Below are 24,080 nucleotides of genomic sequence, written 5' to 3'. Positions count from 1 at the left end.
CTTCCTTGAGATGTTCCAGATGACTCTGCCATGTCCTACTATAAAAAATAATGTCATCCAAATATGCTGCTGCAAAATTCTCAGTTCCCCGAAGGATCTGATCAATCATCCTCTGAAAGGTCGCAGGTGCCCCATGCAGCCCAAAAGGAAGGACCCGGAATTGATAGTGCCCAAACGGAGTCTTGAATGCTGTAAGTTCTTTGCTGTCTGGACTTAAGGGCACTTGCCAATAGCCTTTGCACAGATCAAGAGTTGTAAGATACTTTGCACTACCAAGTTTCTCAATCAAATCGTCCATATCGGCATAGGGTATGGATCGAATTTGCTCACCGAGTTGAGTTTCCTGAAGTCCAAACAGAATCTGAGGGACCCATCTTTCTTAGGTACTAGCACGATGGGGTTATTCCACTCACTGAAAGATGGTTCTATAACCTCCAGTTTCTGCATCATCTCCAATTCTTGCTTCATGATGGGCAACAGCCTTTCTGGAACTCGGTAAACTGGTTGTCGAATCGGTTTCAAGTCCTTCAAGTAGATGTAATGTTGTACTAGGTCTGTTTTCCCAGGTGTGTCCAGGAACAGTTGGTCAGGTATGCATTCTTTCAGTTGATTTCTTTGTTCAGTTGTCAGATGTTGAAGATTTAAAGGGCACTCACTTTGATGAACAGGTAAGTACTGCTCCTCTACTTCGTCCTCCTCCAGTACTGCCCTCACCAAGAGCGCTTTCACGGCTGCCCCTGCTGGTTCTGGAAGTGAAGGACTGTGCCACTTCTTCAACATATTGACGTGGAAAGTTTGCAAAGGTTTATTTCTAGATGGCATTTCGATTTCATACGTTACAGGACCAACTTTCTTCCTCACCTGGTAAGGACCTTGCCATTTGGCCAACAGTTTGTTCTCTGATGTCGGTAGCAGCAATAAAACTTGCTCTCCTGATTGAAAGGTTTGGGACCTGGCCTTCTGGTCGTACCATACCTTCTGCTTCACTTGTGCCTGTTGCAAGTTCTCTCGTGCTCGGGTAGATGCCAGTTGTAACTGTTCTCTCATTTTGAGGATGTAAGAAAGGGTGTTTTTCTTGGGTAGCTTGCCACTAGCTTCCCAACTGTCTCTCAAGACATCCAATGGACCTCGGACCTGGTGAGCAAAAAGTAACTCGAAAGGAGAAAACCCAGTGGATGCTTGGGGAACTTCACGGTAAGCAAACAAAAGGTAAGGCAGCCACTTGTCCCAGTCTTTTCCGGTTTCAGACACAAACTTCTTCAACATGCCTTTTAAGGTCTGATTAAATCTTTCTACCAGACCATCAGTCTGGGGGTGATATGGAGTAGTTCAAACTCTCTTAATGCCCAGTAACTGATAGACCTGCTGCAGGGTGCGACTCATGAAATTGGGACCTTGGTCAGTTAACACCTCTCTAGGGATGCCTACATGCGAGAAGAAGTTTAAAAGTGCGGATGCAATCTGTTTTGAAGTGACCTCTCTCAAGGGGTAGGCCTCAGGGTATCTGGTTGCATAATCACAAATTACCAGAATAAACCGGTTACCTTTTTGACTTCTCTCTACAGGTCCGACAATGTCAACCCCTATCCTCTCAAAAGGTGCATCAACTGCAGGTATCGGAATAAGAGGTGCCTTTGCAGGTGTTCTGCCAACTGTCAACTGACACTCAGGACAAGTCTTGCAATATTCCTTCACTTCGCTATACATACCGGGCCAATAAAATCGTTTGGAAATTCTCATTAACGTTTTCATGAATCCCATATGACCTGCCCAGGGAATAGAATGGCTGAGTTCTAACACCTTCCTGTGCTGTGCTTTGGGTACCACTAACTGTGTGCCTTCTTCACTCTGTCTGTAAAGAAGACCCTGTTTCACCAGGAACCTCTCGCCATAAAATGAACTCACAGTCTCATCTTTGCCAACTTTCTCAAAGCATGCAGACAAGGTGACATCCTCTTTCTGAAGCTGCCCTAGTTCACTGGGTATAACCAAATCTGACTCACCAATCTCAGGTTCCTCCCACTCATACTTTGTCTGTTCTGCGCCATCCATCTAGCCTGCAACCCTTTTTCTGCATCTGTCCAATCTATCTTCCTCGGACAACCCTTCTTCACCTAAACTTTCCTCTATAAAAAATGGCATCTCTTGAAGGGTGCTATCTACAGAATCTTGAGATTGGGACACCTGGGTGAACTTGTGAGCCTGCGCTCGAGTAACTACTCCACACCAAGCTGTCTCCTGCACCAAGTCTGCTAATATGGGCATATCAGTCCCTAGCAACACTGGATATGGCAGATTTGTGGCAACACCTACGTTCATCAAAAATGGCTGATTGTTAACCTCCAAATACACCTCAGCGGTAGGCAACTCTGACTTGTCTCCATGTACACAACAAACCGTTACAGTCTCCTCAGTCCATGACTCTCTAGCTATATACTGTGACTGTACTAAAGTACGTACACAACCTGTGTCTACCAACGCTGTTAGTGGCTTACCATTCAACAACACTGAAATAATGGGTTCCTTATCTGGCTTAACTACTACCTTAGGGCTGGATTGGGGCACATGACACAATCTGGCAGATTTTGGTTTTCTCAAAGGGCAATGTGGACTAGTATGGCCTGCCTCTGCACAATTGTAACATACTATATCGTCTTTAGACAAAGCCTGGCGTGTGGCTAACGGTAGTGTGAGCTTCAGGTGAGTGGTTTTCAAAATTTGGGCTTGACTTTGAGAGAACGAACTACCCCCTGACCCCACAGACTTACCTCTTGCTGCCGGAAAGATACCAGAATACCGAAAGGTCCCAGAAGATCCTTTCCGCGCTGCTATATAGGATTCTACCAGGTCGGCTGCTTCTCCTCCAGTGCTGGGGTTTCTCTCCTTCACCCAAGTCCTCACCTCTGGATACAGCACCTTCATATACTGCTCCAACACCAAGGTCTCCATCACTTCTGTCTTGCTGCTCACCTCCAGCTGGACCCACTTTGAGAACAAGTCCTTTAAGCGGATGTACAACTCCGTCGGGGACTCATCAAAGGCTGTGTTCAATGAACGAAATCGCAGTCTATAAGTCTCTGGACTAATCTCATACTTCTTGAGAATTACCTCTTTCACTCTATCATAGTCAGAGGTAAAGGCAGGCGCCATGGCGACAAAAGCACTTCTCGCTTTTCCAGTGAGCAAAGGAATCAGATGAACAGCCCAGTCCTCCCTTGGCCACCTGTACACCTCTGCCAGTCTCTCGAACGTAGTCAGAAAATGTTCAACATCATCACTGTCTTGTAGCTTTGGCAATGGAGGCACATGATCCAGCACTCGTGTAAGTGGCTGATCTGAACAGGTAGCTCTATGCCTGGTACGCTCCACATCCATCTGCATCTGCGTGACCTGATGATTAAGGACCTTATATTGCTGCTCCCGTCGAGCTGACTCTTTCTCTTGCCTCTCATCCCTCTCCTTCTGGTACTGCAGGAAGGCCTGAAACATCCCTGCCAGGGCTGTCACAGCTGCATCACCTGTGGTGGTTGGAACCTCAGCAGGTTGGAAACTTTCCTCTGGAACGCCACCCACCGCACCTTGATCTTCCGTTTCCACATCTGTAGTCACCTGACCCCTGGTCTTCGGTGGCATTTTGATTCACTGTCACTTTTACCGCTATTTGTTTCCTTCACTTCTGACACCAACTGTTAAGATAGCAGTAGCGGATGGAGGCCCAAAGTGACAGAGGAAGCCGTTGGTCAGGTTCAAGAGTGCATTTTATTTGCCACACGATGAGTCTCTCAATTGTAGAATAAACACAAAAACAAAACAAAACAGAACCTTAAATGCAACAAAATACATGATCAAAATAAATTATATTAACAAGACAACATCTGACCTGTACGTGCAGCCGCACGACACAAACAGCACTTCCCAACCCCATACTAAATTTCTGGAGCCTTTTATAGGCCTAACTCCTCCCCTGGTCCGGGACGTACCATTTGAAAAGGTAATTTATGTTTCACATAAATCACATATACAAATAATAATAACAATAATAAATACAGCTCATATCTGCAGATACACACATAACACACACAAATAATCAAACAAATAACTCATAAAACATTTATTTTGTACAGCTATGATGGATGGAACCCCCGGTGACGTCACACACACGGACGCGCTACCAAGTTGGCGCGAACACCAAGTATAAATAGACCGGATTTTTAACTGAACAGGTTTGGCAAATGACTCGTCAAATGTGGTAAGTATATTTGTATGACTCTTAACATTGTACTTAATAAACCATATAAACCAAATAATAATAGTGGAGTGATTATTTCTGTACATAAGACAACAATCCTATTATGTTATATGCGCTGATGTTACAGCCACTGATTCCCCATATAACTCACGTAAACCAGGGCTGCGTTCAGCCCCGACAAAACGTTGCACAACATTTTTTAAACAGAAACGGTGATGCGTTGAACACATTGTTCTGATGACGCAAGAGTTGCAACTATGGCAGCTCAGAAGGCCATTCTTTGTGTTCTTTGTGAAGAATTTTCGGAGCCTGATGAAGTCGGTATAAATATGTATTTAATACTACAAAATATGCCCAATGTTACAGTTACTGCACTTGCCGCCCATAACAAAAGAGAACATCCCAATCGAGTGAAGGGATTGCAGAAACTGAAATGGAAACACACAACTTACCTAATTCAGACTAAAACACATCTATTTAGCCTCACATACTGACTTTATTTGTAGTTCATACTGTTTTAATACCCTGTATTTTCCTTCTCATTTTTAGGAAAAGCACTTAATTACCATTGTTTATTTCTATACCAAATGTCATACACTTGCAATGAAGCTAAAAACTACATCATTATGTTGATATCCTATATTTTTACAATAAAACTTACAACAAACATGTCTTCTAATATCCTCAGTTGTTGCGTATACCGAGCTGCATCAAACACATTTGTAAATTACTTTCCTTGAACCCATTGTGCGAGTTCACTTTAATACCGTGTGCTTTATATACATGTTGCTGCTGATTGGACTGCTGTTCTGACACACCCACCAAACAAGAGAAAACGTATCTCAAACCCCGTTGCACACCGGTCGCCGTTTCCAGGAAACATGACGTTCAACCCGGAAACCGTAGCAAAACGTTGCGCACCGTTTTGAACTTGAACGTGCCCCAGGTAATACCAACATACAGGACATAATACACCACAACACACATTTAAACATACAATAGCATCAAATTCTACACAAGTCCGTGTATACATGATTGTCAGTGCCGGTGAAGCAGTCGATTCTGTTCCCTATCGGAATTCCTGTTCCCTTTACGCAATCATACTACAAATCATGCGTAGTTGCCGAGTTACCATGCGTACCATCAGAACTGAATACGAGCAAGAAGCACAACAGGATGTACGGGAAGCCAAAAGGTTAAAAAAGGATTGTATTTTTTCCTGAAATTTAAGCGTTTTTTTATTGTTTTTTTTTTTTTATTTTATTAGAAGCGAGTTTTTCCCCATCTGTCAATTCAATCCAGATTATTTCTTTTCAAATTTAAAACGTTATTACAGATTTCAATGTAATGTTTATTAAGGCTTTGATTTATTAAGGTTTATTAAGGCTTTGACGCATGCGCTGTCAGCAGACACGGCTCGTTCAGGGGGAACAGGAATTCCGGTAGGGAACAGAATCCACTGCTACACCGGCAAACAGACCGTGTTAACATGATGCCGGTGTATGTATGAAATGTGCGTGTATGTGTGTGTGTTCAGTCCGTGCATAGTCACAGGCTTACCCTGTGACAGTGACACTGTACATAGCACAATAACTTCTGAAAAGTTCTGAAAAATAAAGAAGGGTAACAGTTTATTTTAATGGTCCACTTTAGACATTCTACTTACAATAAGTAACTTTTAAACTACATGTCAACTAACTCTCATTATAGTATTAGTATAGACTGTTTGCTTAATATACACTTTATTGTGATGCTCCCCAACAGATTCTACCGACTGTCTAACCCGAAATCTAACATCAAAACCTAACTGTGATGCACTGATCTAAGGAAGAAGAAGAAGAAGATGATGATGATGATGATGATGATGATGATGATGATGATGATGATGATGATGATGATGATGATGATGATGATGATGATAACTCACGATTTATTACGAACACAGAATAACAGGCAAACATGCATGACAGTGTGCTAACGCACAGACAACAACCGACAAAGACCACAACAAAGGGAGAACTTAAATACATAGAGATGATTAACTAAAAGACGAACAGCTGTGGTGATTAGTGTCTATGGTGAATGATGATAGTGGCGGGAAAACAAAGACAAAGAAACACGTGTGATGAATGAAAACAAACTAGAGTCAAGGAACAGAACTAAAAAGGAACATAATGTGACACTATACCAGTCTACCAGTTGACATGTAGTTGCAAAGAAGCATGCAAATTATATGAATTTTACTGTATATAATTTAAAATTTGTATTTTTAATTTCATAAAGGTGCATTTGTTGTTGTATACCATAAGAATATTTCTATTATCACTGAAGTTGGTGATTTGAGAAATCACACCTGTTCTCTGTGACAGGACTAGACAATAGACGTGCATCACACTCTGAGATGAGTGAATTCTCTGCTGTGAGGAAAAGTAGTAGTGAGGTTTTGTGTTAATGAGGTTTCTGTGGCTCCATTACACATGGTGACAAAAAGCCAGCCTTCTACATGCAAATGACCATTTAATAAAAGCTGTAGCATTCAGAGGAAATATAGCTGGGAGATTATGGGCAGCACTTTTATTACTTTTTGCATATGTATTAGACCATAGGGACTATACACAAACACTTCTTATACTGTATCTAAAATACTTAATTCTGCAGATTTACCCTCTGTTGTCCCCTGCTGAAATAGAAGTGCACTTGTAGTGTACTTCAAATGTTAAAAGTATATATATATATATATATATATATATATATATATACAGTGAGGAAAATAAGTATTTGAACACCCTGCTATTTTGCAAGTTCTCCCACTTAGAAATCATGGAGGGGTCTGAAATTGTCATCGTAGGTCATCGTAGGTCCACTGTGAGAGACATAATCAAAAAAAAAAAAATCCAGAAATCACAATGTATGATTTTTAACTATTTATTTGTATGATACAGCTGCAAATAAGTATTTGAACACCTGAGAAAATCAATGTTAATATTTGGTACAGTAGCCTTTGTTTGCAATTACAGAGGTCAAACGTTTCCTGTAGTTTTTCACCAGGTTTGCACACACTGCAGGAGGGATTTTGGCCCACTCCTCCACACAGATCTTCTCTAGATCAGTCAGGTTTCTGGGCTGTCGCTGAGAAACACGGAGTTTGAGCTCCCTCCAAAGATTCTCTATTGGGTTTAGGTCTGGAGACTGGCTAGGCCACGCCAGAACCTTGATATGCTTCTTACAGAGCCACTCCTTGGTTATCCTGGCTGTGTGCTTCGGGTCATTGTCATGTTGGAAGACCCAGCCTCGACCCATCTTCAATGCTCTAACTGAGGGAAGGAGGTTGTTCCCCAAAATCTCGCAATACATGGCCCCGGTCATCCTCTCCTTAATACAGTGCAGTCGCCCTGTCCCATGTGCAGAAAAACACCCCTAAAGCATGATGCTACCACCCCCATGCTTCACAGTAGGGATGGTGTTCTTGGGATGGTACTCATCATTCTTCTTCCTCCAAACACGTTTAGTGGAATTATGACCAAAAAGTTCTATTTTGGTCTCATCTGACCACATGACTTTCTCCCATGACTCCTCTGGATCATCCAAATGGTCATTGGCAAACTTAAGACGGGCCTTGACATGTGCTGGTTTAAGCAGGGGAACCTTCCGTGCCATGCATGATTTCAAACCATGACGTCTTAGTGTATTACCAACAGTAACCTTGGAAACGGTGGTCCCAGCTCTTTTCAGGTCATTGACCAGCTCCTCCCGTGTAGTTCTGGGCTGATTTCTCACCTTTCTTAGGATCATTGAGACCCCACGAGGTGAGATCTTGCATGGAGCCCCAGTCCGAGGGAGACTGACAGTCATGTTTAGCTTCTTCCATTTTCTAATGATTGCTCCAACAGTGGACCTTTTTTCACCAAGCTGCTTGGCAATTTCCCCGTAGCCCTTTCCAGCCTTGTGGAGGTGTACAATTTTGTCTCTAGTGTCTTTGGACAGCTCTTTGGTCTTGGCCATGTTAGTAGTTGGATTCTTACTGATTGTATGGGGTGGACAGGTGTCTTTATGGAGCTAACGACCTCAAACAGGTGCATCTAATTTAGGATAATAAATGGAGTGGAGGTGGACATTTTAAAGGCAGACTAACAGGTCTTTGAGGGTCAGAATTCTAGCTGATAGACAGGTGTTCAAATACTTATTTTCCTCACTGTATATATATATATATATATATATATATATATATATATACGCTCACCTAAAGGATTATTAGGAACACCTGTTCAATTTCTCATTAATGCAATTATCTAATCAACCAATCTCATGGCAGTTGCTTCAATGCATTTAGGGGTGTGGTCCTGGTCAAGACAATCTCCTGAACTCCAAACTGAATGTCAGAAGGGGAAAGAAAGGTGATTTAAGGAATTTTGAGCGTGGCATGGTTGTTGGTGCCAGACGGGCCGGTCTGAGTATTTCACAATCTGCTCAGTTACTGGGATTTTCACGCACAACCATTTCTAGGGTTTACAAAGAATGGTGTGAAAAGGGAAAAACATCCAGTATGCGGCAGTCCTGTGGGCGAAAATGCCTTGTTGATGCTAGAGGTCAGAGGAGAATCGGCCGACTGATTCAAGCTGATAAAAGAGCAACTTTGACTGAAATAACCACTCGTTACAACCGAGGTATGCAGCAAAGCATTTGTGAAGCCACAACACGCACAACCTTGAGGCGGATGGGCTACAACAGCAGAAGACCCCACCGGGTACCACTCATCTCCACTACCAATAGGAAAAAGAGGCTACAATTTGCACAAGCTCACCAAAATTGGACAGTTGAAGACTGGAAAAATGTTGCCTGGTCTGATGAGTCTCGATTTCTGTTGAGACATTCAGATGGTAGAGTCAGAATTTGGCGTAAACAGAATGAGAACATGGATCCATCATGCCTTGTTACCACTGTGCAGGCTGCTGGTGGTGGTGTAATGGTGTGGGGGATGTTTTCTTGGCACACTTTAGGCCCCTTAGTGCCAATTGGGCATCGTTTAAATGCCACGGCCTACCTGAGCATTGTTTCTGACCATGTCTATCCCTTTATGACCACCATGTACCCATCCTCTGATGGCTACTTCCAGCAGGATAATGCACCATGTCACAAAGCTCGAATCATTTCAAATTGGTTTCTTGAACATGACAATGAGTTCACTGTACTAAAATGGCCCCCACAGTCACCAGATCTCAACCCAATAGAGTAGTGGTTCTCAACGGGGGCGGTACCGCCCCCCAGGGGGCGTTCAGAGAACAACGGGGGGCGTTGGAAGCAAGACTTTTGAAAGGGGGGCGTTCAGGCGTTAATGGGGGGCGTTCACGAGTTTAAATATGTAACGCAAATTTTTGTTCATTTACTTTTATTCATTTTAAGCATTTTGTAATTTAGCTGTAATAAACACTTTAAGTGGGCTATTTAAAAAGTGTTAGGATTATGTTTTTGTTAAATTATGTTGTAAAACATATGCGCAGAGTGTGATATCCATCATATTGTGTGTGTGTGAAAGAATACCTCAGCAGCGCTCCAAAAAAAAAACATTCGTCCGCACCCGCTCTAGTCCTGACCGCAAGTCCACCGTCAGTGTTGTTGGTAGGCACTACGCATGTTTTTTTGTATTCATTTCTATTGCATTACGATTGAAAGCAGTATCAATAATGTCAAAAATATGATGTGCAGTCAAGTTCGGGTATGTGCTGTGAGTGTTCTCACCGCGCGCGCTTGTGATTCGCGGAGTTTTGACGAGTTGTATTTTGACGACTTGATATTATTTCTTATTCAAAAGTTTAGAATGCCTAACATTCTAAAATCTTCCAGTTAAATGCAACATGCCTATCGTTACTTTTGCAACGACTCTATTATTTTTCCAGTCATAGACCAGCGCTCAAGCACTGACTAGAATCCAGCACTGACAAGAATCAGCATTCACGCGCTCAGAAATGTGTTTCACGCTGACAACAATCCGGTGGTGCAGAATCACGCAGCGGAGGAATGGAAAGTTGACAAGCCATTAAAAAGTATTGACTTAAGAAACACTCAATAAATCATGTTCCCATTCACTCTGGCGACGAATTTTAAAAATAATTAAACTTTATTCTATTTATAAGGTAAAACTTTTACATTTTTAGGCATTAACTAATTCAAATCCCTAATGCCAAAATGTTTTCTTTGTTCACCAAGTAATTTACTGGTCAGGCATTATTGTTAACTCGCAAGACAGTAAGAAGAAAATGACAATTTGATGGATAATTTAAATATATTCTGCAATCACATTTTGGTAATGTATTCATTCCGCCGTCACATCTGAGCGCGAAACGCTGCTTGGGTAGTTTCAAGATATAAAAATAATTAATAATATAATAATAATTTAATTGTTCATATGTGTTTAATCTTGTTAGAAGGTTTTTTACCGATTATGAACACAAATTAATCACAACAAACCAAATTAATTGTAATTGTATTAATTATACCATTGATGAAAACAAGCTGATACCAAGGTATTTTAGGCCTACAATTCTAACATAATTTTTCATGAAAAATCATGATTGTATTTATTTATTTTTCGAAAGTAAGGTTAATGTAAGCAGCTTCTTGCAATACTCTCCTAAATGCGTAATAAAACATATGGCTATTACTGTCATGTGATTAATATTATAACTATTATTATGTAGTAGTGTAATGTAGACAGACACAAATAAAAGGTTTGAATTTTTCTTTGTTTAATTTGCACACTGAATATGGGTTGGCACTTTTAATTTTGAACTCTCAAAGTGCACCAGATTGATGAATTTAACATTAAAATGCACAAAATTTTCTTAGGGGGGGCATGCCCCTGAACCCCCCTAGAAGGCCCGAGGTCCACCCACCACAGATTTACCAAAAGTCCTGTGAGAAACACTGGTATTGCTATGCCAATGCAGTTTATAACTTGTTTTTTGGATTAATCATTGTGGAGTACAGTTCAATTGTATTAATAAAAGACAATTTTGCACTTATTTCATCTGTTAACTCTCACTCGTTCCAGGTCGCTCATTATTTTGGGGGTGGGGGGCGTTCAGGGATTTGGATATTGGATAGGGGGCGCTGGCCCAAAAAAGGTACTTGCGGACAATAATAGGCCTGTTAATTAAATAAAAGTGTACTTTCATGACTATTATAGCCACCTATTATCACATTTAAGTACACTTAAAGTGCACTTTCCAAAAATGTCAAAGTACATTTAAATTCACTATGCTTTCATAATCTTTTGTTGTGCTTTAAATAAGTACCGTTAATTGTATGTGTTGACTAACTAACCCTTATGTAAAGTGCTTGGTTTTAATTTTAACTTTAGTGTGTTATTCAAGATTACAAGTAAACATATTTTACAATTGGACTGAAATGCCTGTCAGTACAATCAGCAGTACACTATAATCTTTTTTTAATGACAATAAAAATAATAATTCACTTGAGTATGTCAAAAGCACTCTTTTCTAATTGCATTTATTAGACATTTGAACTATTATACATTTCTATTTAATTGCAAATAGCATGCAATAAATTGCCTGAAAACATTTACACTAAAGTAAAAGTTTAAAGTAAAATGTACTTCTTTTTTTTTCTTTCTTTTTTTTTGCCATGGGTGTCATTGGAATGGGTGAGTTTTGCTGAGTGTTTTCAGGCACCAAACCACGCTAAATAAACACCCTCAAAACACCTGATATGGCTCCCAAAAACTGCATAGCAACACCCTGACAACCGCCCACAATCACCCAGCTCTCAGATGAGTTTTGCACAAGGTGCACAACGTTTTTTCCAGGGAAAATGTAAAAAAGTTGTCTAATCTAAAGGTGCATTGGTGTGTTTCTGTCTGTCTGTGTGTAGTGTGTTTACTGCATAAGTGCATGTGCGTGTTTGGATCCTGTGACATGGTTTCTGGGGTGAATATAGAGCTGTAATTTTCTTCTATGCTGCGATAAGGGGTCAACCTGCCTGTGCCGCCGTGAAGAATCAGATATGCTTAAATTGCCTGAATATTAAAAGCGTCGTTTTGTGCAAGATAAAAAGGTGGGAATGGGAGAATGGAAGATTTTTTTTTTTTTTCTCTAGAATCATGTGCTGGCCCACAGTGAACTTCTTGGCCTATATATCTAAAGCCATTAATTCAGGAGAAATATGACACTGAAAGCATGAATGCAAGTCAGGTCCACATGGATTTTTGTAGTTAATGTTATTTTGATTTTCTGTAGATTTATAGATATTAAAAGATTATATTTGATGGGGTTTTAACCCAAAAATGGGTTACAGGGCTGTTCCGCTGCTTCTGATGCATAATCGCACATGGTTAGTCAAGTGAAATAAATAGGTCTATCAATTTTTATCAAAATGTTTCCATATCATTCATTGTTTATGTTAAAAGCTGTGTCCAATCAAAGATATTCACTGTTTATCATAATATGCATGAGGATGCAAACTCACCTGTCACTTGGTAATGTGCATTTACAATTTTTTTAATAATTTTGTATAAACATTAGCTGCATCATACTGATCGTTACAGATGTTTTTACATATGCAACCTGTGGTCAGTTATTGGAATTGGGAATTTCTTAATTAACACCATGACAATTTATTTAATTCATGCAATGTTTTCTTTCAGACAGTGTTAGGTTAAATATTTCCACTGGCTTTCCCTTTTTCTGATATCGAACTATTCCTCATAATTCCTTCATAATTTTTCTGTCGCCCAGTGAACATCTATTATGCAGAAAGAAACCGTGTCAGAGGAGGATTATGTTTTATCCCCAGGGATGAGTACTCTTTCTCAAGCAAAAATGTGTATTGGAATAAAAATCTGTTTAAAAATCAATGACAGCCTCATGCTATTAGAAGATGGATAGTAGGCAAGCATGATTCAATATAATAAAGAACAAGAGCTGTTATACCCCTAAATTATGGTTATTATTAAAAGTGAAATGAGGCAGTCCATCATAAATCGTCACTAACACAGAGACTAATGAGTGATCGGTTGGGCTGGTGAGGAATCTGAGGTTTTGCACAGGCAACACATTTACCTGGATCTGAGAGAGTACATCTTTTTTATTATTGGCAAACGAACAATCTGTCACTAAGAAGAGATTTACAAACACTCCTCACTATCTTGAGATATAATAAGAATTTAATTTCTAGATTAATCCGTCTTCTTTTTTTGTGATGTACTTTTACAATTTTCTACAAATGTATACTTAAGTTTGCTTATAGTTTGCTTGTCTTCCGATCAAGATATAGATAGGGGTCATGAATTGCATTTATATATATATATATATATTATTTTATAATGTTTCCCGAGGTGCAGTTATAATGTTAGTATGATTTCTACATCAAAACTGTCATAATTTAGAAATGAAAGGCCATTTTCTACCCTCATTTTAGCCTCTGATTTGAACGCTCTGTTTGAAGGGGCGTGTCTGCTGTGAGACTTCAATGATTGGCTAACATCTTGCATATGAAATGATAAGATAATAATATGTATTACATGTGGAACTCTCTCAAAAAATGTTACTATGTTTTTACTATCACAGCGGTTGAGATAAACAAATAGTGAAAAGTGTTGATGATATCCTGCTTTCATCATAACTAACAGTGCAAACATGAAGTAAATAAGGTAAGTATTGTGCAGTGAAGCGTCATTGATTATAACGGGAGTCCAGAATTCAGTCACTGATAAACTCTGTTTGATTGACAGCTCCAGCGATTATAAAGGGAGCGTTCTTTGATCGCTTTCTCTATATAATTTAAACACAATTTAAACAGATTATTTTCATGCTACTGATAGAAACAATGTGAAGTTGACCGCTTAGTCACTGGTTTGATTTACTGACATAGAGACAAAGAACATCAGAATGTATATGAATCACAGATCAGGCTAAGAATTAACAGGGTTACTTGCATGTTGTGGCATTACTGTCGGGTCCATACCTTACAGTAAAAGTCTGTTTGCAAAGCCTGCGCTGAAATTGCGACTGATTTACCAAAGAATCCACACTGAAATGTACCAAATAAACAAATAATGCTTTACTGAGACATACACATAGTTGAAAATAAATAATATCCTCTGGAAGGTGATGCTATTTTCAGTCCAGTGATCGTGAACGTTCCAGTGGGCGGGGCCAAAAACGCAATGATGTAGAAGTGGGCGTTGATCTGATTCTGCAGAGGCGTTATTTATTTTTATTTTTTTGAGTCAAACGAGTCATTTTCAGAGACTGATTTCGATAAAAGCTGGACTAACAAGGAACTTTTGAGTTACATGGATGACACTGAACTTGTTTTAAAAGAAATTTGTTAACATTTGCTATTAACCCACACAGAAACAGAGGAACACTTAACTGATTTAATTGACAACTATTCCACCGTCAGCAGTGGTTGCAGCAAATTGCTAATCACAAGCAGTTTTTTTATTAAAAACAAACTCAAATAAATATGGTTAAAGTGTACTGCAGAATGTATTGACAAGCATTTATGATAAACTAGAATATGCTTTAAAGTGGTGGTATAATGCCTTTTTCACAAGATGTAAAATAAGTCTCTGATGTTCCCAGAGTGTGTATGTCAAGTTTTAGCTCGAAATACCACACAGATATTTTGCATGTTAAAATTGTCACTTTTTGAGGGTGAGCAAAAACGCACCGTTTTTGTGTGTGTCCCTTTAAATGCAAATGAGCTGCTGCTCCCGGCACAGTGGGCGGAGCTTCAACATCTTGCACTCACACAGACATGCACCGAAAATTTCAAAACTTTTAGCGTTTTATATTCAAACCGGAGTCAGAAAGATGGAGAGACTCAAGAAGAAGTGACAACATGTCGACAACATTTCTGAATGGTTAGTTGATGAATTTATGTAGCTTATGTGTAGTTATCTTCTAGTCATTGATTAGCATATTCTGTCTTGATAATCTATAAATCGCGTTCTGGGGGCGGGGTTTATGTAAATTCTAGGGTTGGTGATGTCACTAACCCGGGAGGAATGTTGTGTAGTCTCTACCAGCCGTTTGTTGTAGTCCTTAAAAACCAATTTCTGTAAAAGCATATCTCCCTTTGCTTTGAACTTTGAGCGTCGTAACTTTGCACATGTTGTTTATGCTCAAACAGCAACATTACACACTAACTAAAGTTAGAAAAGTGAAATCATAATCAACCACCCCTTTAATGTAATTTCTTCTGAAATGTCTGTCAAGTATTTAAATATATTTGTAATTACACATTTGGAATTGTGAAGTTGCAATATAGTACATTTAAAATATATTCCAAATATATTCTAAATAAATAGAACATGTAATGTCAAATAACACTACAGTCAAAATTATAATTAAGTACTTTAAGTTTGCATTAATATAGTCAACACATTAAAATAAGGGTATGTTTATATGACAACGATATGCTTAAAACGGAGACGTTTTTCCTTTGAGTTTTTCACGTATACACAACACAATTGTCAAATCAATCCCCATTCACACGGATCCACGAAAACAATTAAAAATTCTGTATTCTGCTGCCAGGCCAGTAGATGGCGATGAAACACTATAGATTGAACACGTAATACGCATGTGCACGACGTCATCGTCTTCACAGATTAGTGTTTTTGTTTACACAGAGACCGTTTTTTAAAAGTTTGCGTTTTTAGGCACCCAAAACGCCGTTGTCGTGTAAATGAACGGCCAAAACGCATAAAACGTTTTACGTTTTTAGTTGAAAACAGTGTCGTGTAAACGGCCCCTAGGTGTATTTCTTTAATACACAACAAAAAGTTATTACACAATAATTAAAAGTGTTTGAAAGTGTGTTAAGAAACATGAAAGCATTTTATTTGAAATATGTGCAGATTTAATGTAATTAAGCACACGTTTTTCTTTGTTTTACAAGGGTTCTTCTTTAATGGTTAAGATGGGAAAAGACCACATCTTCAAGCTGTGCTGCTTTTAGAGTGAAAACTGCATTGCAAACCTGTAATAATAAAGGCATGAGCATGAAGCCTCCCATACGACAGATGAATTTACTTGCTCTGGAAATCTCTTTTTATTTATTTCTTATTGTGTAGACATGCTCACAGAGCTGATTTTTGAAGTAGAAACACAGTATGAGTTTACCCAGAAAAAAAAAGAAAAGAAAAAAGATGCAAGCCTCGGTTAACTTGACAGAAAAATAGCAGTATTTCTCATGGCTTCATTTTCATTCATATCCGAAGCAAAAAAAATAAAATAAATCAAAGCAATGAAAATGCAAGTAGTGATAGCAGACACAAACCCATTATGAGCCATGGAAGGATGATCATTTTTGGGGAACATAGCTACGGTTTTAAACAAGCTCGAAACCAAGAAATGTAATATCCTGCACCTGCTACTGACAGAGAGCAATGACTATCTGTCATATTCTCTGTGAATATTTACTTTTCCTAAGAGCTGAATTTCAAAGCATCCTCACCCACTCGCCTTTCAAGTCGTGCATCCGATCCTCAGGTGTTTTAAGACCAATGCAAAAGGGGAATTTTTACAAAAATCATACTTGGATTTCTTGACATTTTGAAGGATGTTTCTCCAGGTTTCAATACAATACAATACAAAATGTATTAATAAAGCACATTTAAAAACAACCGAGGCTGACCAAAGTGCTGTACAGAACAGAAAAAAAATAATACAAATAAAACAACCAATAAAGAAACACAAAACAATAGATACACAATAATCGTACCTAAATCAAGGAGTATTAAAAGTCGAAGAAAATCAAGAAGTCTTTAAAGAAGATTTGAAGGTGGAAAAAGAGGGAGCTCATCTAGACTGCTCCAGAGGTTTGGGCCTGCAGTCTCGCCTCGTTTTTCTTCCGTTGGGTTAGTGTTGTCTCTCTGGAGCTCTAGCTGGAGTGGCACTCAGCTGTAGGTAATCTGGTCATGCCCCATTAGGCTTGTGTGGGACAGGTTTAGTGTAATCTGTCACGCCCCGTGGGGTTTGGGAGGTCCTAGCTCAAGTGTAATTTGGGATTATGTCTGTAGCACTGATGTCTTGGGATTCAGGAAAGAATCAACATTTGTGTCACTTTCTGTCTCCGTGACCTTAACCTATGGTGCTTCTGTGCTGTTGGGATTTATATGTTTTACAAGAAATATAAGTAGAAACGGGTCTTGCTACACAGGGAGGTTGTCACAGTATCTCAATGTGGAGTTTGATATGAACACAACAGTTGGCGGTAAATCTTCCATTTCTTTTCTCAATAGAGAAATTGATTTTAAGGATAACACCTACCATGATTTCATAGCTTGTTATTGTGTTTTATTGATGAATTTCCAGTGAAGAACTACACTACCCATAACCTCAGAGCGACCGGCCAATCAGAGATGCCGCTGTTACCATGGAAATATAAGTGGCGCCACAAGAGCTCAGAAGTGACCGCCCATCGTATAAAGTATTGGATATAATGTAGTCACATGTAAATCAATCACATGATTTGATTATGTCATTCAAAATGTTTCATGGGAAGAGTGATTCATTTTCAAATGTAAAAATGTAAGTGCACAGTCTTTCTTTCTTTCTCTTTCTTTCTTTCTTTCTTTCTTTCTTTCTTTCTTTCTTTCTTTCTTTCTTTCCTTCCTTCCTTCCTTCCTTCCTTCCTTCCTTCCTTCCTTCCTTCCTTCCTTCCTTCCTTTCCTTCCTTCCTTCCTTCCTTCCTTCCTTTCTTTCTTTCTTTCTTTCTTTCTTTCTTTCTTTCTTTCTACATGGTGGTGGAAAAAATATGCGATGGGAGGAAACAATCTTTTTCAATGCTTTTGCGTCCTCTCGCAAAAATCCATATTTTCTCTAAAAGTGGTGTTATGCTGTGGTGGTTTTACTAAAAATATTTGTCATATGCTTTAGAAAATGTTTTAGAATAATAAAATTTAAATGTAAAGCATTATTATTACATTTAACTTTTAAACATTAAATACAGTTTTAATTGTGTCTTAGTTATATATTTATATATAAACACATAAGAAAAAAAAATTGTAAGTACAAATTAATTACCGTTTTAAGTGGCATGTAAAATTATATATTCATTATATATTATCATTATGTATACTTCATTAAACGGTAATACATTTTTACTTACAAAAATGTTTTTCACATATGTCTCATATGGTAACACAACATACAGTTAAGTAACACTGTGTTTACTGTAAGTTTACTGTGGATTTAAAATCGTTCACTTTTTAAAAAAAAATATATGGTGCAAAGCATTTGTGTATCGCATTTATGAACTCTAATCAGTTTTTATTTGTGTTAACATATAATGTGGGCTATTTTCCCTATGCTGAAAAACTAGCTTATTAAAGCACTTTAAATTTTTTAGTGTGTGCGTGCGTGTGGTGCGTGCGTGCGTGTGTGTGCGTGTGTGTGTGTGTGCGTGTGGCCCTGTTGCCCATTCTCAGCAATTCCATTATCAGATTGATGTTTTCACACAAGGTGGGTTTAGCTGGCCGCTAATCTTCACACTTCCGGCGGGGCGAGTGAAAGCTCAGCAACTGATAACAAACATTCATGCCACATAGAATTAATTGGCTAATTATCATAGTGGATGCGAGAGCAGAAGAATCTAGACATCTCAAGTAAGCTTTGTCCCTTGGCATCCTTCTCATCAAGTCAAATCCTATTTATCAATTAGCAGTTTTAATGAGTGTCATGTTTCAAAATCAGTGTTTCAAAACTGAATTTGTGTACTTACACTACCATTTACTTACTAAATGTTTGGAATATTTCAAATTTCTTGATGTTTTGTCTCTTCTGCTCATAAAAGGCTGCCTTTATTTGATCAAAAATCCAGTAAAAGAGTAATGCTGTGAAATAGTATTACAATCTAAATGAGCTGTTTTCTATGTGAATATAGTAAAATGTAATTTATTCCTGTCATCAAACCCGCCCTACATTTGTTCTTCCAGGGCCATTTCACGTGGATCTACATCACAATAGTGAAGAAAAGACAATCACAACTTCCGTTTAATGAACGTTTTTTTTCAGTGTTGCGGTAAGTGAAGCTAAATCATGTCCTTGAGGTGATTATGTGGGAACGAGTGATGTTTGTCCTGAATAAACAGAGGGAAAACAAAGGACACCACAACCCAAGTGTGCTAACTTTTTTTATTACTTCCTTGAAACTTGTGCATCAACTTAAGACAGGAAACTGTGTGCACTTCATTTTATTTTCACAATATGGTCAAAATTAGTTTGTATCTGAAAAAATCTTTAAATACATCGTATCCATTTGAAACCATTTACACACAACGTCTCGGCACTGAGTACTAGCAGTCTATTAGAAACCGGGGGCATTGAATATGAAGCACATTAGCAGTCCTCTTCTCTGTATATATGTATATATCACACGTCTGAATCAGTTTTGTCGTTTCTATTCATCTCAAGTAAAAATATCTTTCTTTAAATATGTTTCCTTTACATGATAAAAATAGGATCTGTCCAAAATGTGTGTGTCACATCAACACTACCAGGCATGCTGGACAATTCCCCATCCCGTGTGTGTGTGTGTGTGTGTCACGAGCGCTGGCACAAACGTGTCCTCATGGAGGCCAGGTGAAATGATCCGTCACATGGGGCTCATCCGTGGGGAAGCGCATCGTCCCGTCACGACCACCCCCCCGCATCGAGAGAGAGATGCCAATGATTGATTTGTGTTGATAAAAATTATTACAAAATGTTGATATTCTTTAATTGTACAAAACACCTTATTATTATTTTTTATAGAAATCTTACACTTGCACAAGTTTACATGTGGATTCTGTTTCTGAAATCACAAAGTACAAACATGTGACATTAAACTGAAGTGTGATTATCAAAAAAAAAAAAATACAGACAAAATATTAATATCAGCTATAGGTGTGTTTATAGTTGCTGTGACCATCATAGAGAGAGAGAGAGAAAAGAAACATTCGTAAACCAAACGATAAATGTTTTAATAAATATTTCGCAATTTGTTTAAGGAATTTATCCAAATTTTGGAGAGTTTTTCAAGTGAAGCTCACGAAATGTGATATTTTATTAGCAGGTGCTATATTACACCTCAAAAAACTAACAAAAAAACAATCAATACCAATAAGTATCATAGCATAAATTAAATTAATCCTATTTTAGGACCATTACTTTTATTTATTATTTGTGATAGTATTGTCATAACAGTTAAAACATTTACCTCTTTTTTACTACAATGAAAAAAAAGAAAGAAAAAAAACTCACTACTATAATATATATGTAAAATATATATATATTTTGTATTTGTTATCACTCATTTTACTGCCTTTAATGCTGACTGCATTATATATTCTGTAATGAGAATCACTAATCAGCATAATGTAAATTACAAAAAAGGGGGTTTGTGTTAAACAACAAAAGAAAAATCAATACGGTTTCACTTTGCAGACATAATTTAAGTCTTATTTTCTTATGCAATTTTGCATCTCCAATAAAAGTATCTTATTTTAAGAATGTTTACTGATTGTTATTTTAAGTGGGTTTTTACTGAACAAAACTGACTTTTTAATGCATATCTGAACAGAAATTGCTTAATTGTGCAATACGCTTAATATGTTTACGCAATGGTCCTGAAAAAAGGCCTTTTTAAAATAGATTCTATATTTTTTGTCTTTAGATTTTCGGTTGAAATGTGTTTTGGGCCTGGCGTGTTTTCGTGAGATTCATCATTAGTCGTCGTGACGTTCAGCAGGGGGCCTGAAAATGCCAACGAATGAAAGTGGTGTATTGCCTGTTGCTCTGTCCTGTTTCCATTGCTTGTGTGTGTGTGTGTGTGTGTGTGAGAGAGAGAAACCTGTTGAATGATTTCAGTGATATTGCTGTGGCACTCAGCAAACAGTCCTGCGAACCGTTTCCGAGCAGCTCCTAAAAGTAGCACAGGTACCGTATGTATTCAAATCTTCCGTATTTATCAGGACGCGTCTCCTCGTTCTCTCTAAAGGACTCGACTGATCTCTGTGGACAGACAACAGCCTCATCAAACCTAAAATAATACGAACATAATGAGCAGACAAACCTCCCTCATCGCACTCCTCTAGCTGTGTGTATTTCCTGCTAAAAGTTACCGCTCAGTCTTTGCTCTGGTGGTGATCTGGAGCCATGAGGGAACTCAAATTTTGCCCAGATTCAAGTTATTTCCACAGGAAATATGTTTCAGTTTCTGCTGTTGTTTGCAATAACTAATTGTTTGAAATGACATTTAAGATCCCTTCCCCGAATAGAAAACCGACGTCCTCCCCGCCCCAGATTTCTCCCCGTCTCCAGGCTCAGGAGAGAGCGAGCTGGTGTCCGTGTTAAGCCATGGTCTCTTTGCCCGGCAGTCTCCGGTCATTGAAGGTGTGCATGTTGATGACTTCGTCAGTTTTGACCATGACGGGAGGCTGAGGCTTGTGTTTGAGCCGGCGCTGGCACTTGAGGGAAACCCGCAGCTCGTCCACCATGGCACTGCAGAAGGATCTCTGCGCACACAGAAACACACAGATGACTGGATGTTCCTTCAAGTCTAACACACATCGCGGAGAGGTGGAGGACAGCGGGGTCAGTGGGGGGGTGTGGGGTGATGGATAGCAGGGGTGAGCGGGGGAAATGGAGACGGGATGGGATGATTGTGCTGGTGTCCGTGCGGATGCACAACATAACGAAAGCCATTTCTCCGTGGCAGATTTCTTCCTCCTGCCAGGATGCGGCATGATTTATTGATGCATATTATTTTCCTTCAGATTCAAATCCTGTATGGTCATATGGCCAATTAAACACACACACACACACACACACACACACACACACACACACACACACACACACGCTATCTTTGTGGGGACTCTCCATAGACATAATAGTTTTTATACTGTCCAAACTATGTATTCTGTCTCCTTACACTAACCCGACCCCTAAACCTACCCATCACACACACACACACACACACACACACACACACTAACCCGACCCCTAAACCTACCAATCACACACACACACACACACACACACACACACACACACACACACACACACACACACACACACACACACACACACACACTAACCCGACCCCTAACCCTACCCATCACACACACACACACACACACACACACACACTAACCCGACCCCTAAACCTACCCATCACACACACACACACACACACACACACACACACACACACTAACCCGACCCCTAAACCTACCAATCACACACAACTTTCTGCATTTTTACATTTTAAAAATAAACTCATTCTGTATGATTTTTAAGCTTTTGTACCCATGGGGATCCGCTGGCTGGTCCCCACAATGTAATATAAACCTGTACACACACACACACACACACACACACACACACACTCCAAACAAGAAACAAATGGTGGTGTTTTCAGCTGTATAACAGTGAAGCAAGCAAACGTGTGATTGTCATCCTGCAATTCAGCTTAGTAAATTATTAACATTCACATTATTCAAAAGCCTCATCCTTTATAGAGCCTTATGACTTATTCAGGTTTGTTTGAAAATGAGCAACAATAAGTATAAAATAAACAGTAATGCACGAAAAAGTAAATGTGCAGTATGTGCGATGAATAATTTCATCTTGCTGCTCACTGGAAGTACTTTGTGCTTTTGTGAACGATCTGACTTCATTTGCAGCGTTTGTGAGTGACATGAAGATATGAAATAATAAAGTGCTTTCGATCAGTGTCCTTACCCAATGATCTGCTTTCTTCATATCGACATCCTCCACAATAGCCAATAACAGAACATTAGCAACTAGCTTATTATTGCTGACACACACTTTGATGTTTAAAATTCAGATTCTGGGTTCAACATGAGTTATGCTCTGAGTACAGCATCATGTTGTTGATTTTACCACAAGAAATAATATTGACTCTTCCCTCATTTGCACTAATGGAAGTCTATGGGGCAATTGTATCCCACAGGAATAAAAACATGAAAATAGTTTAATTTATTCTCAGAAATTTGAAGATAAATCAGATATAATTATATATATATATATATATATATATATATATATATATATATATTTGATACTCCAATTAAAAATAAGTTAAAAGGCTATGAAAGAACAACCTTTAAACACTAAAATGTTACTTTGGATCCAACAACATCAGAAAGTTGTGAATAAGTCAATCACAAATTGGATATAGAACATCAAGATATCAGACAAAAAAGAGGAAACATACATTACATATGTACATGCTTCCAGTGCGGACAGGGGGAATTTCGGTTACACTTTATTTCTAAGGTCCACTTTAGACATTCTACTAACTAACTAACTAACTAACTAACTCTCATTAGAGTATTAGTAGACTGGTGGGTTAAGGTTAAGTGTGCCAGAATAAGTTGGCATGTACTTGGAAAGTTACTTATAGTCAGTAGAATGTCTGTTGAGGTATTAAAATAAAGTGTTAACATATATTAAGCAGTTCAAACTACAGTAAACTGAAATTCAGCAGCAGAAAGCAGAGGTGGAGGAATATTAATGTAAAAAACGAAAACGAGAAGCAGAAACATTATAGTAATCCTTTTATTTAAACATTAATTTATTTGTGTCTTTGTGTATGTGTATGTGATCTATATTTGAGCATAAACTATCAAAATAAAGATGCATTGAACAAATATTCATAAACTCCATAAATAAGCCATGGGCAATTTTACAAAATATTTAGTCGTTTTCATGCAATACTTGTCATATTTACTAAAACAATATACCATTCTGATGTTGAACCTGTGAACCTTTTATCAACAGTGTAAATTATTTTATCC

The 24,080-nt window shown here is 38.6% G+C and overlaps 1 protein-coding gene across 2 annotated transcripts in view; it reads right to left on the bottom strand.

Annotated features, from left to right (window-relative positions):
- Positions 1 to 19,396: 19,396 nt before the first annotated feature.
- Positions 19,397 to 24,080, bottom strand: part of grik2 (glutamate receptor, ionotropic, kainate 2) — a 236,771-nt gene continuing 232,087 nt past the window's right edge. For both annotated transcript variants that reach the window (XM_084088605.1, XM_084088604.1), the window contains one exon: positions 19,397 to 21,770. In XM_084088605.1, the coding sequence (XP_083944731.1) occupies positions 21,606 to 21,770 (165 nt within the window). In that variant the 3' untranslated portion in view covers positions 19,397 to 21,605. The remainder of the gene's footprint in view (positions 21,771 to 24,080) is intronic.

The sequence above is a fragment of the Abramis brama genome (genome assembly GCF_963993115.1).
Source record: "Abramis brama genome assembly, chromosome: 17".
NCBI classification, from domain to species: Eukaryota; Metazoa; Chordata; class Actinopteri; order Cypriniformes; family Leuciscidae; genus Abramis; species Abramis brama.
The sequence above is the reverse complement of the archived record's forward strand: the minus strand, read 5'-3'. Positions and strand labels throughout refer to the sequence as shown.